We start from the raw sequence: 17,713 nt of genomic DNA, 5'->3' as shown, positions 1-17,713 counted from the left end.
CCCAGGACCTCATGCATACAAGGCAAGCACTCTACCACTGAGCCACCTTCCCAGCCCTGGGAGACTCTTACCTCCAAAGAACTAGCAAAAAGCCAGGAATATGGCTGTGGCTCAAATGGTAGAGCACTGGTGCTGAGAAAAAGAAAAAGCTCAGGGACAGTGCCCAGGCCCTGAGTTCAAGTCCCAGGTCCTGAACAACAAAGTGGGCTGGGAAGGTGGCTTAGTGGTAAAGTGCTTGCCTAGCATGCACCAAGTCCCCAGGTTCGATTCTTCAGTACCACATACACAGAAAAAGCCGGAAGATGTGCTGTGGCTCAAGTGGTAGAGTGCTAGCCTTGAGCAAAAGAAGTTCAGAGGCAGTGCCCGGGCCCTGAGTTCCAGTCCCCAAGGAGATGGCCTTGGTGCAATGTAGATTGACAAACACGGCAGTGTCTGCTTGTTGTTTATTGAGGCGTCTGGGTTTGGTCTAGATCATTTCTTCCCTGCTTCAAAAGCTTGGCAATAGAGACAGGAAGTAGATTCATAGCTGGGGGTGGGGGGCGGGGATGGCAGATCAGTGGGGACAGTCGTGACATGCAAATGATCCTGGGGGTGCTGGGCGTACAGGGAGATGGTTACATCACTCTGTGAGTATCCTACAGGCGATGTGACCTATGGGAAAAGCATTATATCTCCATAAAATCAACAAGTGCAAAGCAATCAAACCCAAGCCCCACAGGTGCCCCCTTTTCCCTGGCACCGCAGGGCCTTGTTTATTTGTCCGAGCGGGGATGCGCTCGGAAATGCGGGCAGCGGGCATAGTTCATGGTGAGCCCATAGATAGGGGTGAGGTCGGGCTCCACGCCGGGCGTCAGGCTGAACTCCAGCTGGTGCAGGAGCGTGGACAGGAAGAGGAACACCTCCCATTTGGCAGGAATCTCCCCAATGCACCGGCGCTTGCCCAGGCCAAACAGCAAGACCTTCTCGCTCAGGGGCTTGTTCAAGGTGGTCTCCCCATCGGTGAGGAAGCGCTCTGGGCGGAACTCAAAGGGGTCCCCCCATGTCTTCCTGCAAGGGAAGAGGAGATGGAGAATCCCAGCTGAGGGAAGATGCTGACATGGATTTCTGCTGAGAACCCAAGGGTTAGAACACGTATGGATATGCATTATATTATCGATGTCCTATATCAAATAGCATATGTACATATTAAATATAAATGTTATATAATATACAGTATATTTGTATGTTTGTGTTTGTGTGTGTGAACATAGGGCCTGTGCACTGTCCCAGAGCTTTTTCACTGAAGGCTGGTGCTCTACCACTTGAGCCACAACTCCACTTTTAGCTCTTTGGTGGTTTATTGGAGATGAGAGTCTTATGGACTTTCCTGCCCAGGCTAGCTTTGAACTGTGATCCTTCAATCTCAGTTTCCTGATAGCTAGGATGACAGGTATGAGCACCAGTGCCCAGACACAATATTTTGTGTATGTGTGTGCCAGTCCTGGGGCTTGAACTCAGGATCTAGACACTGTCCCTGAGCTTCTTTTGCTCAAGGCTAGCACTTTACTATGTATTATATATCATAAATATTATATTATGTGTCATAATCATATATTGTGTAATTTATATTGTATATTTTAAGTTACATATTTTGTGTGGGCACTAGGGCTTGAATTCAGGACCTCACACTTTTATTTATTTTTTTTGTCCCTTGTGGGGCTTGACCTCTGGGCCTGGGCACTGTCCCTCAGCTCTTCAGCTCAAGGTGAGTGTTCTACCACTTGAGCCATGGATCCATTTCTGGTTTTCTGATATATTTTATTGTAGATAAATCTCACAGACATTCCTGCCTGCGCTGGCTTTGAACCATAATCCTCAGATCTCAGCCTCCTGAGTAGCTAAGATGACAGGCGTGAACCCCAGGCACCCGGCTACATTTTTGCTTTTTTTTTTTTTTTTTTTTTGTCGGTCGTGGGGCTTGACCTCTGGGCCTGGGTGCTGTCCCTCAGCTCTTCAGCTCAAGGCGAGCGCTCTACCACTTGAGCTACAGCGCCACTTCCGGTTTTCTGGTGGTTTATTGGAGATAGGAGTCTCAGGGTCTTTCTTGCCCGGGCTGGCTTTGAACCGCGATTCTCAGATCTCAGCCTCCTGAGTAGCTAGGATTACAGGCGTGAGCCACCAGCGCCCGGCTTCATTTTTGCTTTTTTTTTACTTAAGACTAGTGTTTTTTTACTTAAGATTAGTGTTGAGTCACAGCTCCGCTTTCAAGTGTTCTGTTTGTCTGTTTGTTTGTTTTCCGGGTCCTGAAGCTATAACTCATGGCCTGGGCACTGTCCCTGAGCTGCTTTTGTTCAAGGCTATTGCCTTACAACTTGAGTCACAGTGCCACTTCTGGCTTTTTCTGTGATTTAATTGGGGATAAGAGTCCCACGAACTTTCCTGCCTGCGCTGGCTTCAAATCCGGATCCTCAGACCTCAGCCCCCTGAGCAGCAGAGATGACAGGTGTGAGCCACCCGTGTGAGCCACAGGGCAGGCCTGACAGCGCATGCGCGCTGCGTACTCACGGGTCATGGTTGACCTGCCACTGGTTGATGAAGACGCACCGCTCTTTGGGAATGTAGAATCCGTTCAGCGTGGTGTCCTTCGTTGTGCTGGGGGAAGGAGGAGGATCTGTCAGCCTCGGGGGCTGGAAGAGCTGGGTGCACCTGCTCCACTCACTGCCACACCCCAGTACCTTCCCACCACCTGAGTGGGGAGATGGGAGCTGGGAGGAGGGGCAACAGGGGAGCCCTTTCCTCAGCCCCTGGTCCTCAGTGTCAGCATGTGCCCACTCTGCTGGGTGCCCAGCTGGGCACTGGGCCCTGCTGTGCAGGCAAGGAGCAGGTGGGTGGCCAGGGCCAGACCAGCCTTGCAGTTACTTATTTATTTATTTTTGTGCTGGTCCTGGGGCTAGACCTCAGAGTGCTGTCCCCGAGCCTCTTTGTGCTCAAGGCTAGCGCTCTACCAATGGAGCCACAGCACCACTTCTGGTTTTTGAGTGGTCCACTAGTGATAAGAGTCTCATGGACTTTCTTGCCAGGACTGCCTCAGAGGTACAGTGCTCAGATTTCAGCTTCCTGAGCAGCAGGGATTACAGGTGTGAGCCACCAGTATTGTGGGACCTGGCTTGTTTTTGGTTTTGTGCTGATACTCGGGCTTGGACTCAAGGCCTTTCACTTTTCCACTCAAGATTGGTGCTCTGTCACTTGAACCACAGTTCCACTTCCAGCTTTTTGCTAGTTAATTGGAGGTAAGAGTCTCTGGGATTTGTCTGCCCAGGCTGACTTCAAACTAGAACCCTCAGATCTCAGCCTCCTGAGCAGCTGGGATGAAGGGCATGAGCCACTGGGAGTTTGAAGCTTATTCTAGGAATTACTAGATCAACAGTCGGGAGGAAGTAAATGTTGACTAACTCTCAAAATCAAGGTCTGAGGGCTTCAAATTCTAGAACACATTCAAGGCTGAAGCTGTGCTAGTTGGATAAAAGAAAAACAAAATACTCCTGAGGGAATGGAGTGTGCCAGGATTTATTTGGACAAGGGTTAGATTCTGAGGGCCTACAAATTCTAGGTAGAAGATTCAACAGCATAGCCGGGCACTAATGCTCACTCTTGTAATCTTTTCTACTCAGGAGACTAGGATCTGAGGATCATCCTTTGGAGGCCAGGTTGGGCAGAAAATTCCTCTGAGACTCTTAATTTCAATGAATCTATAAAAAGCCGGAAGTGAACCTGGGACTCAAGTGGTAGAGCGATAGCCTTGAGTAAAAAAGCTCAGGGACAGCTCCAAGACCCTGAGTTCAAGCCCCAGACATGGGCATGTGCATGCACGAATGCATGCATGCACACGCACTAATGCATGCATGAGCACATGTACACACACACACACACACACACACACAAGAACACAAAGAGGGCAGAGGAGGCACCTGTGGGGAATGGTGAAGGGGGCGAAGGAGCTGTGTCTGAACGTCTCCAGGATGAAGGCCTCCAGGTAGGGCAGCTGAGGTCGGTCAGAGAGCCGGGGACGCCGCTCCCTGCCGACCACTGCGTCTGCAAGCACACAGGACAGTTTTGCGGGTGTCTCTATGCTCCCCACACCCGTGTCTCCTCACCTGACTCTCTGTGGGCCCATGTGCTCACATGTACCAACCCGCTCCTTCAAAGCAAAACCAACAAAAAGCCAGGCTGAGCAATGTGGCTCACGCCTGTCATCCTAGCTATCAGGAGGCTGAGATCTGAGGATCGCAGTTCAAAGCCAGCCCATGCAGGAAAAGTCCATGAGACTCTATTTTTTTCTTCTTGTTTTGTTGGTGGTGGGGCTTGAACTCAGGACCTGGGTGATGTCTCTGATCTCTTTTTACTCAAGGCTAGTGTTCTACAACAGCCCCACTTCCAGTTTTTGAGTGGTTCATTGGAGATAAAAGTCTCATGGGGGCTCTTCTGCCTGGGCTTCCTTCAAATCATGATTCTCAGATCTCAGCCTCCTGAGTAGCTAGGATGACAGTGGTGAGCCACTGGCACCTGGCTTCATGAGACTCTTCTCTCCAATGAACCTCCAGCAAACCGGAAGTGGTGCTATGGTGCAAAGTGGTAAAGCACTAGCCTTGAGTGAAAGAGCTCAGGGACAGCACCCAGGCCCTGCGTTCAAACCCCAGGATCAACACCAAAACCAAAACAATAACAGCCTTTCCCTTCCATCTTCTAGGTGAGGGGGAACACCAAGCATCCAAGGGTGGTGGGTCCCAGAAACACATGACAGGTGTTCATGGATTGAACCATGACCCGGGGCTCCAGGTCTCCCCTTTCCTGGTTGGAGAACCGGAGCCGCCACATACCCAGCTCCTTGTGGATCTTCCTCTGGACGTCAGGCCTGGTCACCAGGTACATGAGGGCCCAGGAAATGGCCGTGGTGATGGTGTCAAACCCTGGTTGGTGTGGATGGGGAGGAGGAGAAAGAGAGACAGCAGCAAAGATGCCATCATTGGCAAGAGCACAGCCATGAATGGAGCCAATTCTCTCTCCCTCTGTCTCTCTGTCTCTGTCTCTCTGTCTCTCTGTCTCTGTCTGTCTGTCTGTCTCTCTCTCTCTGTGTGTGTCTCTTTCTCTGTGTCTCTCTCTGGGGGGTGTCAATACTGGAGCTTGAACTCAGAGCCTCATACTCTTCTTAGCATTTTCTACTCAAGGCTGGCTCTCTACCCCTTAAGCCACTGCTCTTCCAGCTTTTTGCCGGCTAATTGGAGAGAAGAATCTCTCAACTTCGGCTGCTGGTGCTGGCTTTGAACCATGATCCTCAGATCTCTCAGCCTCCTGAGTGGGTTAGGATCACAGATGTGAGCCATGGAGACTGGGCAAAATGTCTGTTTCTTTTTTCTTTTGGAGATCTTGAAAGGGCCTGGGCTCTGTCCCTGAGCTTTTTTTCCCCTCAAGGCTAGCATTCAGCCTTTGAGGTGTGTATGTGTGTGTGTGTGTGTGTGTGTGTGTGTGAGTGTGTGTGTGTGTGTGTGTGTGGCGCGGGGGGAAGGGAGGGACGGGGGGGGGGGGAGGGGGGAATTGAGTCCTACCGGCTCCAAAGATGTCGTTGATGATGTTGATGATCTTCTCCCGGGGGATCGGGACCCCCTTGGCCGTGGACTCCTTCTCCGCGTGCATGAACAGTGCGCTCGTGATGTCCCGCACGTTGTTCTGAGAAGGACAAGCTTCAGGGCACCCATGCCAGGTCCTTGACCCAGCCCACCCGGCTTGGCACCTTCAGTACCCACCGCCCACCCCCGCCTGCAGAGTCTGGCAAGCCTGGCTGGTACCATAGCCTCAGGTAAGGAGTGCATGGCCTTCATGCCTTATCCCATTGACCTCCCCCCCCAGCCCAGACCCCAGAAGTCCAGTTTCCCTAGGAGGAAGAGTTCCTGCCTGGATCCAGGAAGGAAAGGTGACCTGGGGATTAGCCCCATGCTGGGGCTCAGGTTCTGGCAGGATAAAGGCCTTTTCTTTTTTTTTTTTTTTTTGTCGGTTGTGGGACTTGAACTCTGGGCCTGGGCGCTGTCCCTCAGCTCTTCAGCTCAAGGCGAGCGCTCTACCACTTGAGCTACAGCGCCACTTCCGGTTTTCTGGTGGTTTATTGGAGATAGGAGTCTCACGGTCTCTCCTGCCCGGGCTGGCTTTGAACCGCAATCCTCAGATCTCAGCCTCCTGAGTAGCTAGGATTACAGGCGTGAGCCACCAGCGCCCAGTTGATAAAGGCCTTTTCATTCACAATGAAGCCCCCCCCCCCCATGGCAGAAATATGCCATCCTCTCCTTTATAGGCCTTTCTTTTCCTTTTCTTTTTTTCTTTTTTTTTTGTCAGTCATGAGGCTTGAACTTGGGGCCTGGGCTCTGAGCTTGAGCTCTTTTGCTCAAGGCTAGTGCTCTACCACTTTGTGCCACAGCACCATTTCTGGTTTTTGTGTGCTTAATTACAACATTTTTATTTTTTGTTGGTCCTGGGACTTGAACTCTTGGCCTGGGCACTGTACCTCAGCTCTTCAGCTCAGGGCAAGCGCTCTACAACTTGAGCCACAGCGCCTCTTCTGTGTGCTTAATTATATATAATAAATAGTCTCACAGACTTTCCTGCTTGGGCTGGCTTCGAACCATGATGTTCAGATCTCAGCCACCCCAGTAGCTAGAATGACAGGTGTGAGTCCCCAGTGCCCAGCTGATAGGCCTTTCCTTTCTCAGATTTTGAGTAATCTTGAGAGCGAAAGGGGGTAAGGATGAGGAAACTGAGGCCCAGGAAAGTGTGTGTGGGGGGTAGCATACAGCTTCTCCGAGTATCCTAGAACCTTCCTAAACTTTGTGTGTATGTGTTAGCTGGTCCTGGGACTTGAACTCAGGACCTAGGTGCTGTCTTTGAGCTTTAGTGCTCAAGGCTGGCATTCTGCCACTTGAACCACAGCTCTACAAGAGCTTTTTGTTGGTTCATTGGAGAGAAGAGTCTCACAGACTTTTCTGCCCAGGCTGGCTTTGAACTCCAGGACTCAGAATCAGCCTCCTGAGTAGCTAGGATGCCAGACGTGAGCCACAGGCACCCAGCTCTTCCTAGATGTGTATAGAACATGAACTGTGAGCACTGTCTTGGAGAAAGGCCTCAGGGCTTCCTCGCCCCAGCCCCCCACCATCCTCCCCACACACATCGGGCTCTGTGGCTGCTTCCTTTATCACCTGCATCCCTGGCTCACCTTGTCAAAGTCCTGGTAATGCTCTTGGACTGTTTTCTCCAGAAACGTGATGAACTTCTGGTTGAAGTCTTTAAACCTCTTCAGGGAGGGGTTGGGCAGGTAGCGGAGGATGGGGAAGAAATCCACCGCATTCCCAGAAGAGGCTCCCTCCTGGAAGTCCTGGCTGGTGGTCACCACAGTGACCATCTCGCTGTTCTGGGGAAAGTTCCCCCCGAAGCACATGCCACCGATGACCTGGGCCACCGACAGCACCAGATGCTCATAGGGATCGAAGCACCCGGACTCTGCTGTGAGCTTCTGGAAAGTGTCTGCGAGGTTCTTGGCCTGTCTGCTCGCGTGCTCCTCCAGATAGCAAGATGTCGAGGCCGGGTCCAAGGCTATGGAAAAGCTCTTCAGGGCATCTTGGGCCAGGCGCCGGCGGGCAGCCCACACGGGCCCAGAGTCAGGGTTAAAGGACAAGCTCTGGCCATTGGTCACTAGAGAGGAGCTGTACAGGTCAGGCCGGCCTTTGAAATCATCACCTTGCTTCACCAGGGCCTGGCGGATGGTGTCCAGGCCGCTCAGCACCACCACGGGGGTGGACCCGAGGCGGATCTGCAGGACGTCCCCGTACTGCTGGCTCAGCCTGGTCAGCGCCAGGTGGGGGTTCTTCCCCAGGGTGAAAATGTGCCCCAGCACTGGCCACCCCCAGGGCCCTGGCGGACTCTTCAGGCCTTTGGGCACCCGAGATGTGGAGGATCTGATGGCCCAGAAGACCAGGCTGAAGATGGCGGTCACCAGCAACAGCTCAGTGGCTGTGAAGGAGATGCCCAGCACCTGCGCCATTGGTGCTGAGTGCAAGGGGCAAGGAGAGAGGCAGAGAAGGAGGGGGGGGTCATCACTCATTTGTGCATTCATTCATTCATTCACGAGACACGGACACCCGTTCAGAACTCCTCCTCAGTTTCTAATTCTGAAGCTGGAGTGGAAAGAAATGAATTTTGTGGTTGTTGTTGCCACATGGACTTCCTTGCTCCAGCTGGCTTCAAACCATGATCCTCAGATCTCAGCCTCCTGAGTAGCTGGGGTGACAGGCGGGAGCCACCACCAGTGCCTGGTTCTCTGAGTCTTGGAAGCTGAAGTAGCATGTGCCCAGGGCCAGGGATTTTTCAAGCAATATACCACTAAGCCACATTCCCAGCCTGGTCAAGGATTTTTCGAGTTCCAGGTAGGCCTTTCTCCCCCTCTCTCCACTCTGGGTCCTAGAAACACACCTGCTTGAGCCAGGTGCTGGTGGCCCAGCTACTCAGGAGGCTGAGAACTGAGGATAGAGGTTCACAGACAGCCCAGCCAAGAACGTCTGGGCTCCAGTGAACCAAAAGTAGAACTGTGCTCAATGTGGAAGAGTGTTAACCTTGAGCATCAAGGCTTAGGGACAAGTCTCTGGCTCTGAGTTGGAGCCCCAGGACAGGCAAAAATAAAAAAAAAAAGGCTGAGAAGGTAGCTTAGTGGTAGAGTGCTTGCCTCACATGCATGAAACCCTGTGTTGGATTCCTCAGCACCACATAAGCAGAAAATGCAGGAAGTGGCGCTGTGGCTTGAGTGGTAGAGCACTAGCCTTGAGCTGAAGAGCTGAGGGACAGTGCCCAGGCCCAGAGTTCAGGCCCCATGACTGACAGAGAGAGAGAGAGAGAGAGAGAGAGAGAGAGAGAGAGAGAGGCTAAAAGTAAAACCTACCTAGTTGAAACTGCTCAACTAAAGCTAGAGATGCTGACAAGGAATGAGAAATCAGCATCCCACCTCACTCCCCAAGCCTTCCATCTTCCTTAGTTCTTAGGATATAAGCAGGAAATCCCAGGGACAGAAGAGCAGGCCTAGAAAGGTACCTGTGGAAAACAGGTGCACCGAGATCAGCAGGGCTGCAGGTTGGTCTGGCTCTTCTGGGTCTCGCATGCAGAAGCCTTTTATAGATCCCGCCCCCTTTTGATTTGGCCCAGCTCTGTGGTCAGCTGACATCAACGTTGCAAGGTCAGGCCTTGGCTTTGGGCCATCCTCTTTCAGCTGTACCGCAGCTACCTTCAGCTCCTCGGGAAAAGGTCCAGAGGGCACTGTGGGTCCCTGAGGATGAATGTCCAGTTTCTCAGGGACCAGGCTAGGTGTCAGGACAGGGTGCTGAGGGTGTGTGAGTTAGGCCTGTGGGCTGATCCAGATATGTGCATGTATGCCTGCGTGTGCACACATGCACATGTGTGATGGTACTCAGCACCTTGCCCTCTCTTGTTTTTGTTTTTGTTTTTCATTCAAGATTGTTGCTCTCTGGGGCTGGGAAGATGGTTCAGTGGTAGAGTGCTTGCCTTGTATGCATGAGGCCCTGGGTTCGATTTCTTAGCACCACATAAGCAGAAAAAGCTGCAAGTGACACTGTGGCTCAAGTGGTAGAGTGCTAGCCTTGAGATGAAGAGCTGAAGGACAGAGCCCAGGCCCAGAGTTCAAGCCCCACGAGTGATCAAAAAAAAAAGTGCAATGCAGATATTGATAATCACAAATGGAAATGATCTGTACAGCTGGGGGGGGGGGGCGATTGGGGAAGGTGGGAAATGGAGAGAAAAATGAGGGAGGGAGGGGGTAACAAGTTAGACAAGAAATGAAATGTAATCACTACCTAACTAATGTAACTGTGACCCCTCTGCACATCACCTTGACAATAAAATAAATAAGTGCAATGCAAGCTGGGCTTGTCATCTGAAGCCCACAACCCTAGCTCTTTGATTGGTGGAGATCGGGGTATTGTGTTTAGGGAAAAATCCTGGTTAAAAAAAAAATAGAGGGCTGGGAAGGTGGCTCAGTGTGTGTGTGTGTGTAGGTCCTGGGGCTTGAACTCAGGGCCTGAGTGCTGTCTCTGAGATCTTGTGTTCAAGCCTAGCGGTTTACAACTTGAGACACACTTGTTTTGTGGAGACTTTCCTACCTGGGCTGGCTCTGAACTCTGGTCCTCAGATCTTAGCCTCCTGAGTAGCTAGGATGACAGATGTGAGTCACCAGCTCTCAACTAAGAAGCCCCTTCCCCCTGCCCCTGGCCCCTCAGCCCTCTCCCCTCCCCTCTGCTCTGTGTCCCTGTCCTTGAGCTCCTGGTATTGATCAGGATCACTAAAGGAATCCTAGCCAAAGAGTTTCTCACGCAAAGGCATGCAAACTTTGACCCAGGATTGAGTGTTCAACTCCAGGCCAAGGTCCTCAAACCTCGTGAGCCTGTCAGCTTCCTTCTCTGCCCTGAGATCAGTGAGTCCCTGGACCCTTGAAGTTGTGTGGCTATCAGCCCAGCATAGTTGGTGATGAGTAATCCAGTATTCCTGCCTTCTGTCCTAGAGGCTGGAGACAGAGGCCCAAGCTGTTGTCTGTCCTCTGGTACCTTCCTTCCATTGTGGACAGCAAACCAAGCAACATGCTTGATTTCTTCTGCTCTGTGTGTGTGTGTATGTGTGTGTGTGTGTGTGTGTGTGCAGATCTTAAGCTTAAACTAAGAGTCTGGGTGCTGTCCCAGGCTGGTAGCCTACCATTTGAATTGTACTTCCATGTCTGGCCAGTTTCTTTGGATTAGTTTTTAGAGATGAGTCTCATAGGCTGGGAATGTGGCTTAGTGGTAGGGTGCTTGCCTTGAGCAAAAGAAGCTCAGGGACAGTGCCCAGTGTTAGGAAAATGGAGGAGAAGGGAGAAGGAATAGGCCGGACTTGCCAGGACTGTTCATTGAGGAACAGCAGGGGCGCAGACCTTCCCACGGGTTTGGAGGTTGTGCCCAAGAGTTGGGACAGGAGCTGGGTTTTTATAGGAGGTCCAAGCAAGAGGGTTCATGAAAAAGCCCCTAGGTCAAGGAAGGTGGGGGACTTTCAGTAGGGCCACAATGGGATGTTTACAGCTGGGCTTAGGTGGCTTTCCCTGCCTGCATCTCAGACAAGTTCCCACAGCCCTGGGATTTTGCCTGGCTTCTGGATGGGCCGGGGGTCAATCCTTCCTATTCCATCTTTAGATACATAAACTGATTGGGCCAAGAGAGGAGAGGCAAGTTCTTCACCCAGGCCCTGAGTTTAAGCCCCAGAACTGGGTCTCACGGCTTTTCCTTCCCTGGCTGGCTTTGAACCATGATCCTCAGATCTCAGCCTCCTGAGTCGCTAGGATTACAGGCGTGAGCCACCAGCACTAAGCTTGCAAGACTCTTCCCTTCAGTTACTCACTCAAAATCCCAAAGTGTCACTGTGGCTCAAAGTGGTAGAGTGCTACTCTTGAGCAAAAGAGCTCAGGGTCAGCGCCCAAGCCCCGAGTTCAAGCCCCATGACTGGAAAAAAAAAAAAAAAGTCTCCTAGATTTTCCTGCTTGGGCTGGCTTTGAACTGAGATCCTTAGATCTTAGCTTGTTTGTTTGTTTGTTTGTTTCAGTCCTGGGGCTTGAACTCAGGGCCTGGGCTTTGTTCTTCGGCTTTGTTTTAGCTAGGATGACAGTTGTGAACCACTGGCACCATGCCTGGCCTTGCATTCTTGCTTAGTTTTTTTTTTTGTTGTTGTTGTTCAAGGTTGATGCTCTACTACTTGAATCACACCTCTATTTCTAGCCCTCTTGGATCTGTCTGCCCAGCTTGGCTTTGAACCATGATCCTCAGATCTCTGCCTCCTGAGTAGCTAGGATGACAGGCTTGAGCCACCTGTCCAGCCAGGCTCTGCTTCCATTTGTTACCTGTGCTGGGATGGGGGTTGGGGGTGTGTGTGGCATTTCCTTTCTGTCCTCAGTCTTTCTAGCTAAGGAGCAGAATTGGTTTAATTAGCGAATATATTTCTCTCGGAGTCAAGAGGCCCTTGAGCAGCACAATGCCAGGAATTGCCTGGCTCTGAGTTGGGGCAGAGATGTTTTCTGGATGGGACCCTGGGAGCCATGGCCTTGTGGAGTGCTGAGTGCTGGGTTCAGGAGCCAGGAGGAGAGGAGAGGGCGAATGGGGAGGGGAACTAGGTTGAACTAGACATGCAAATTCACCTTTCTCTCTGGACCCAGCTTGGAAGGGCAGCTGTCCAGGCGGGTCAGGTGTGGCTCATGGGTGTCCAGCTGCAGGTATGGGTCAAAACTGTGGGCACAGGAAATGTTCTGGCATGCAAACCGAAGGGGGCGGGGTAGGGCCCTCCATCCCCCTTCAGCCCCAGACCCAAGGCCAGGGGAGCCTGTCTCTTTGAGAGCCTGACCCTCCCCCTCCCCTTCTCTGCTCTCCCTATTCTGCCCTCCCTCCCTCCCTTTCCTCCCCCCTCCTCCACCCCTTGTGTTGACTGAACCTGACCCACTGCCCTGGGCTGTGCTGGGCATCTGGGTTGGCATGGGCCTCTGGGCCTGTTCTCACCCAACCATGGGCACCGCGGCCAGGGAGGGCAAGGATGGCCACTGACCTTTGCCCCTCACAGGATGGAGACTGGCCACATGCAAGCTGGTCCTGAACAACCCCCCCCCCCCCCACACACACACCTTGACTTCCCTCCTAGGGCTTTCCCCTGCCCCTTTCTCCCCCCTGCCTCAACCTCCCTGCTCCCAGGAGCTTATCCCCCTCCCCCACAGCTACCCACCCAGCCCAGTCCCAGGCCTGATTTGTTTGGAGGGGGTGTCCAGGTCCTGGGGTTCAAATTCAGTGCTGTTCTTGGGCTTTTGTACTCAAGGATGGAGCTCTCCTGCTTGAGCCACAGCTCCACGTGAGGCTCTTTGGTGGTTCATTGGAGATGAGTCTCACATTTTCCTGCCCAGGCTGGTATTGAACCTCGATCCTCAGATCTCAGCTTCCTGGGTGGCTGTTGTTACAGGTATTAGCACAGGGGCCCAGCCAGCTAGATCGCTGGCAGTCCCCCAAGGGAACTGGGTGGGTGGGGGCCCTGCAGGGTCTCCTGGGTTGTAGCCAGTCTAAGAGAACCCAGGAGCAGCACCAACACCCTTCCCCACAATCCCCCCCCACCTCGTCCCTTTCCTGCCCTGGGACATGGGGCCAGGCAGAAGCTTCTGGACAGGCTGTGACCCTGGTCCTAGGGTGACTCGGCTTCGCACGCAAGGCTAGATAGGTAGGGGTGGGGTGAGTGGGGGGTTCAGAAGGTCACAGCCAGCAAACTTGCTCCATCCTGGACTCACTGCCTTGTAGTGGGGTGGGGGTGGGGGACAGGTACCTGTTGAGTTCTGGTGGGCACAAAAATGGCCCCTGGGCTCTGGGCTGGCCCCCCGATACCTCTCCTAGCATAAAAATGGGGGTCTCCTGCCCTGGATTGGGGCTTCCATACTCTCTCTCTTGGCTGTCCTGGGGAATTCTCTCTGAAGTGGGGTGGGGGGGGTCCCAGTGTCCCTGTCCCAACCCTTTTACCCACCAGCACATAAGTAAGGCGACCCCATGGTGGGTTCTTACCAAAAGCCCCTGCTCCTTCCAGCCAGGCCACCCCCCACCCCCCCACCCCTGCTTCCCCTCCTCTGCCCTCCCCAGCTCCAGGGAAGGGGGCATGGCCCCCACATGGCCTGTATAAAGGTGGCTTTGCCCTCCTCCACCTGAAGGTGACAATTCCTCAGGACCTTCCCTGGAAGGGGAGGGGGGGGGTCCCTGGCCCCAGAGACCTGTGTCCACAGCTCAGCGCCTCCTCACAGACAGAGGTGAGTGCTGGGGGCTTCCTAGTGCTCCTCCCTTTCCACTCTCTGGAATTGTGGGGTGCCTCTAGGTTTCCTTAGGGTAGTCACTCACTGCCCTAGCAACTCTTAAAAAAAAGTGGGGGGAGGCTGGGAGGGAGGCTCAGTGGTAGAGTGCTTGCTTTGCATGCATTAGGCCCTGGGTTTGATGCCTCAGCACCACATTAGCAGGAAAAGCTGGAAGTGGTGCTGTGGCTCAAGTGGTAGAGTGCTATCCTTAAGCGCAGAGATGCTCAGGGACAGCCCAGTACTGGCAAAATAATAAATAAATAAAAATAAAATATTATTATAAAAATATATAATACATTATATATTATAATAATATTTTATTTTGCGCACATATCCTGGGCTTTGTTTCCCCTTTTCCACTCACGGATGGAAATCTTTATTTCTTCTTTCTTTTGTCAGACATATGGCTTGAACTCAGGGCCTAGGCCCTTTCTCTGAGCTTTTTCACTCAAGACTAGCGCTCTACCACTTTAAGCCACAGCACCACTTCCAGTTTTCTGGTGGTTCAATGGAGATAAAACGCTGGGCTGGCTTTGAACTGTGGTTCTCAGATCTCAACCTCTTAAGGAGCTAGGTTTATAACTGTGAGCCATTGGCACCCAGCTACAATTTCTATTTTAAAAAAATTATACACGCGACTGTTTAAAAAATTTTGGTGTGTAGTGTGTTTGCATGCTTTCATATATCCTGCCTAAGTACTTTGAGACCACTTCCTTAGTGCAGTAGAGAAAACTCTGACCCAATCATCAAGACATTTGTAGGAAAGCTCAGGGACAGTATCCAGGTCCTGATTTCAAGCCCCAGCCCCAAGACTCTCACACACACACACACAGAAAAGAAAAGCCAGAAAAGAAAGAGAGGGGCTGGGAAGGTGGCTCAGTGGTAGAGCGCTTGCCTTGCATGCAAAAAAAAAAAAAAAGAAAAGAAAAAGAAAACAGAAATGTGCAGAAAACTTTTACATAAGTTAAGTAAAAACATTATCTGGAAACTGTGCAAAAACTGGAGTTTTTGAATCTTAAATGAACTCATCGCTCATCTGTGTGTGTACCTGGGGGAAAGGGGTGTCCAGTTTTGGGCGGGGCTTCCTGGTGGGGAGAAGAGAGCTGTCAATCAAGGGGTGAGGTCCTTGCTGTCTGGCAGTGAGTCTGGAGGACAGGTAATGTCACTTCACTGCTGCCCCTTCTTCCCACACTGCTGTCCGCAGAGAGGAAGGGAATCACAGCCTCGGATCTGGACATACATCGTCTGATTCGCTGTGATCGCAGATCTTCCTCAGTTCACTTTCTGAGCAAGGATCAGGTTAGGGCTGAGGACATGCATCCATTTTATTCCAGCTTTCACAGATGCCAACATGGGACTGATTGAGGTAGCATCCCCTGAACCAGAACGAACCTCTTCTTCTTTAGTTGAACTGCGAGTCTGATTCCACCAGTGGCTGCTGCGCAGTAGCTCTTAGGGTTCAGGATAGACTAAACCAGGCCCTGAGTTCAAACCCCAGTAGTGGCACCAACCACCCAACAAGCAAACAAGTACTTTAACTATGAAGGCATATAAAGACGCAAAGGAAAATGACTGGCGGGTGGCTCTCAGGACCTGGGGCTGTCACTAAGCTCTTTTTGCTCAAGGCTTGGTGCTCTACCACTTGAACCACAAGCTCCACTGCTGGCTTTTTGCTGGTTCCTGGGAACTAAGCATCTCAGGGACTTTCCTGCCCGAGTTGGCTTTGAACTGCGATCCTCAGACCTCAGCCTCCCGAGTAGCTGGGATGACAGGCGTGAGTCACGTCCTCAGGCTCAGAAAGCAGGTTTGTCCCGGATTTGCAGGACAGGATGCCAGATGGGACGCGACCTACTGCGCAGACTCCGTGGAGCAAGCTCAGGACCTAGCGACCCCAGCGGTCTTGGTGGGCTTCCGGCGCCCCGCCCTCGCCGCCTGCTTCCCGCCGCTCAAATGTCCCTCGTGCTCCGCCCCCCTCCGCCCCACCTCGCGCCCCGCCCCCAGGAAAGCTCCGCCCCTCACGACGCGCCACGCCTCCCGACGGAGAGCCCCACCCCCTGGCCGAGAGCCCCACCCATCATAGCTGGCCCCGCCCCGATCGCGCTTGAGCCTCGCCTCCTCCGACATAGCCCCGCCCCTCGAATCGCAGCGGAAGTGACCTCAGAGGGCGAGCGCGCAGGCGTCGTCCGTGGGCTGGGCGCGAAGAGCTCTCGCTGGGGGTTTTCGCGCGTCGGGGTCCGCTCGGCTTGGTGCGCGGAGGAGCCCCCGGCCGGGCGGCGCCGAGCAGGCGGCTGTGTGGGCCTCGCGGGAGCAGCCTGCGGGCTCGCGTTCGGCTGCCTGGAGATTCCGGGCCTGGTGGGGACTCGGAGCGCGCGGGGCCGCGTCCCTGGCCGGGGGGCCTGGTGCTGGCGGGGCCTAGTGTGGGGTACTGAGCCAGGGGGCCTGGTGCTGGCGGGGCCTAGTGTGGGGTACTGAGCCGGGGGGCCTGGTGCTGGCGGGGCCTAGTGTGGGGTACTGAGCCAGGGGGCCTGGTGCTGGCGGGGCCTAGTGTGGGGTACTGAGCCGGGGTCCTGGTGCTGGCGGGGCCTAGTGTGGGGTACTGAGCCGGGGTCCTGGTGCTGCTGGGGTCTAGTGTGGGGTACTGAGCCGGGGTCCTGGTGCTGGGGCCTAGCGTGGGGTACTGAGCCGGGGTCCTGGTGCTGCTGGGGCCTAGTGTGGGGTACTGAGCCGGGGTCCTGGTGCTGGGGCCTAGTGTGGGGTACTGAGCCGGGGGGCCTGGTGCTGCTGGGGCCTAGTGTGGGGTACTGAGCCGGGGTCCTGGTGCTGCTGGGGCCTAGTGTGGGGTACTGAGCCGGGGTCCTGGTGCTGGCGGGGCCTAGTGTGGGGTACTGAGCCGGGGTCCTGGTGCTGGCGGGGCCTAGTGTGGGGTACTGAGCCGGGGGGCCTGGTGCTGGCGGGGCCTAGTGTGGGGTACTGAGCCGGGGGGCCTGGTGCTGGCGGGGCCTAGTGTGGGGTACTGAGCCGGGGTCCTGGTGCTGGCGGGGCCTAGTGTGGGGTACTGAGCCGGGGGGCCTGGTGCTGGCGGGGCCTAGTGTGGGGTACTGAGCCGGGGGGCCTGGTGCTGGCGGGGCCTAGTGTGGGGTACTGAGCCGGGGTCCTGGTGCTGGGTCTAGTGTGGGGTACTGAGCCGGGGTCCTGGTGCTGCTGGGGCCTAGTGTGGGGTACTGAGCCGGGGTCCTGGTGCTGGCGGGGCCTAGTGTGGGGTACTGAGCCGGGGTCCTGGTACTGGGTCTAGTGTGGGGTACTGAGCCGGGGTCCTGGTGCTGCTGGGGTCTAGTGTGGGGTACTGAGCCGGGGTCCTGGTGCTGCTGGGGCCTAGTGTGGGGTACTGAGTCAGGGTCCCTGGTGCTGGCGGGGCCTAGTGTGGGGTACTGAGCCGGGGTCCTGGTACTGGGGCCTAGTGTGGGGTACTGAGCCGGGGTCCTAGTGCTGCTGGGGCTTAGTGTGGGGTACTGAGCCGGGGTCCCTGGTGCTGCTGGGGCTTAGTGTGGGGTACTGAGCCGGGGTCCCTGGTGCTGCTGGGGCCTAGTGTGGGGTACTGTGGCCGGGGTCCTGGTACTGGGGTCCTGGGAGTGGAGGCGGCTCCCAGGTCCTCGCACACCAGTGGTTGGGGGGGGGGGAGATGGACTGACGTCGTTCCCTGCCTCAGTTTCCCCTGGTTTTGATGCCTCTGCTGGGACTTGGGCTCCGGGCGTGGCTCTCTGGCTGAGCGTTTTCGTTCGAAGCTGCTACCGCACCACAGCTCCA

At 54.2% G+C, this 17,713-nt stretch overlaps 1 protein-coding gene across 2 annotated transcripts; it reads right to left on the bottom strand.

Moving 5' to 3' along the window:
- Positions 1–407: 407 nt before the first annotated feature.
- Positions 408–9,155, bottom strand: LOC122098436 (cytochrome P450 1A2-like). 2 transcript variants are annotated; one of them, XM_042668852.1, is made up of 7 exons: positions 9,103–9,155; positions 7,238–8,067; positions 5,583–5,703; positions 4,857–4,946; positions 3,948–4,071; positions 2,545–2,631; positions 408–1,047 (listed from the first exon to the last, which is right to left on the bottom strand). In XM_042668852.1, exons 2-7 carry the CDS (start codon positions 8,060–8,062, stop codon positions 753–755), a joined length of 1,542 nt encoding a protein of 513 aa, XP_042524786.1. In that variant the 5' UTR covers positions 8,063–8,067; positions 9,103–9,155; the 3' UTR covers positions 408–752. The 2 variants fall into 2 exon arrangements, with proteins under 2 accessions (XP_042524786.1, XP_042524785.1); XM_042668851.1 differs by lacking the exon at positions 9,103–9,155 and adding an exon at positions 8,954–9,032.
- Between the last annotated feature and the right edge of the window lie 8,558 nt (positions 9,156–17,713).

This window comes from Dipodomys spectabilis, unplaced genomic scaffold, assembly GCF_019054845.1.
Source record: "Dipodomys spectabilis isolate Male_0828 unplaced genomic scaffold, ASM1905484v1 ptg000478l, whole genome shotgun sequence".
In the NCBI taxonomy this organism is placed as follows: Eukaryota; Metazoa; Chordata; class Mammalia; order Rodentia; family Heteromyidae; genus Dipodomys; species Dipodomys spectabilis.
Note: the sequence above shows the minus strand (reverse complement) of the source record. Positions and strands in the feature narration are given on the sequence as shown.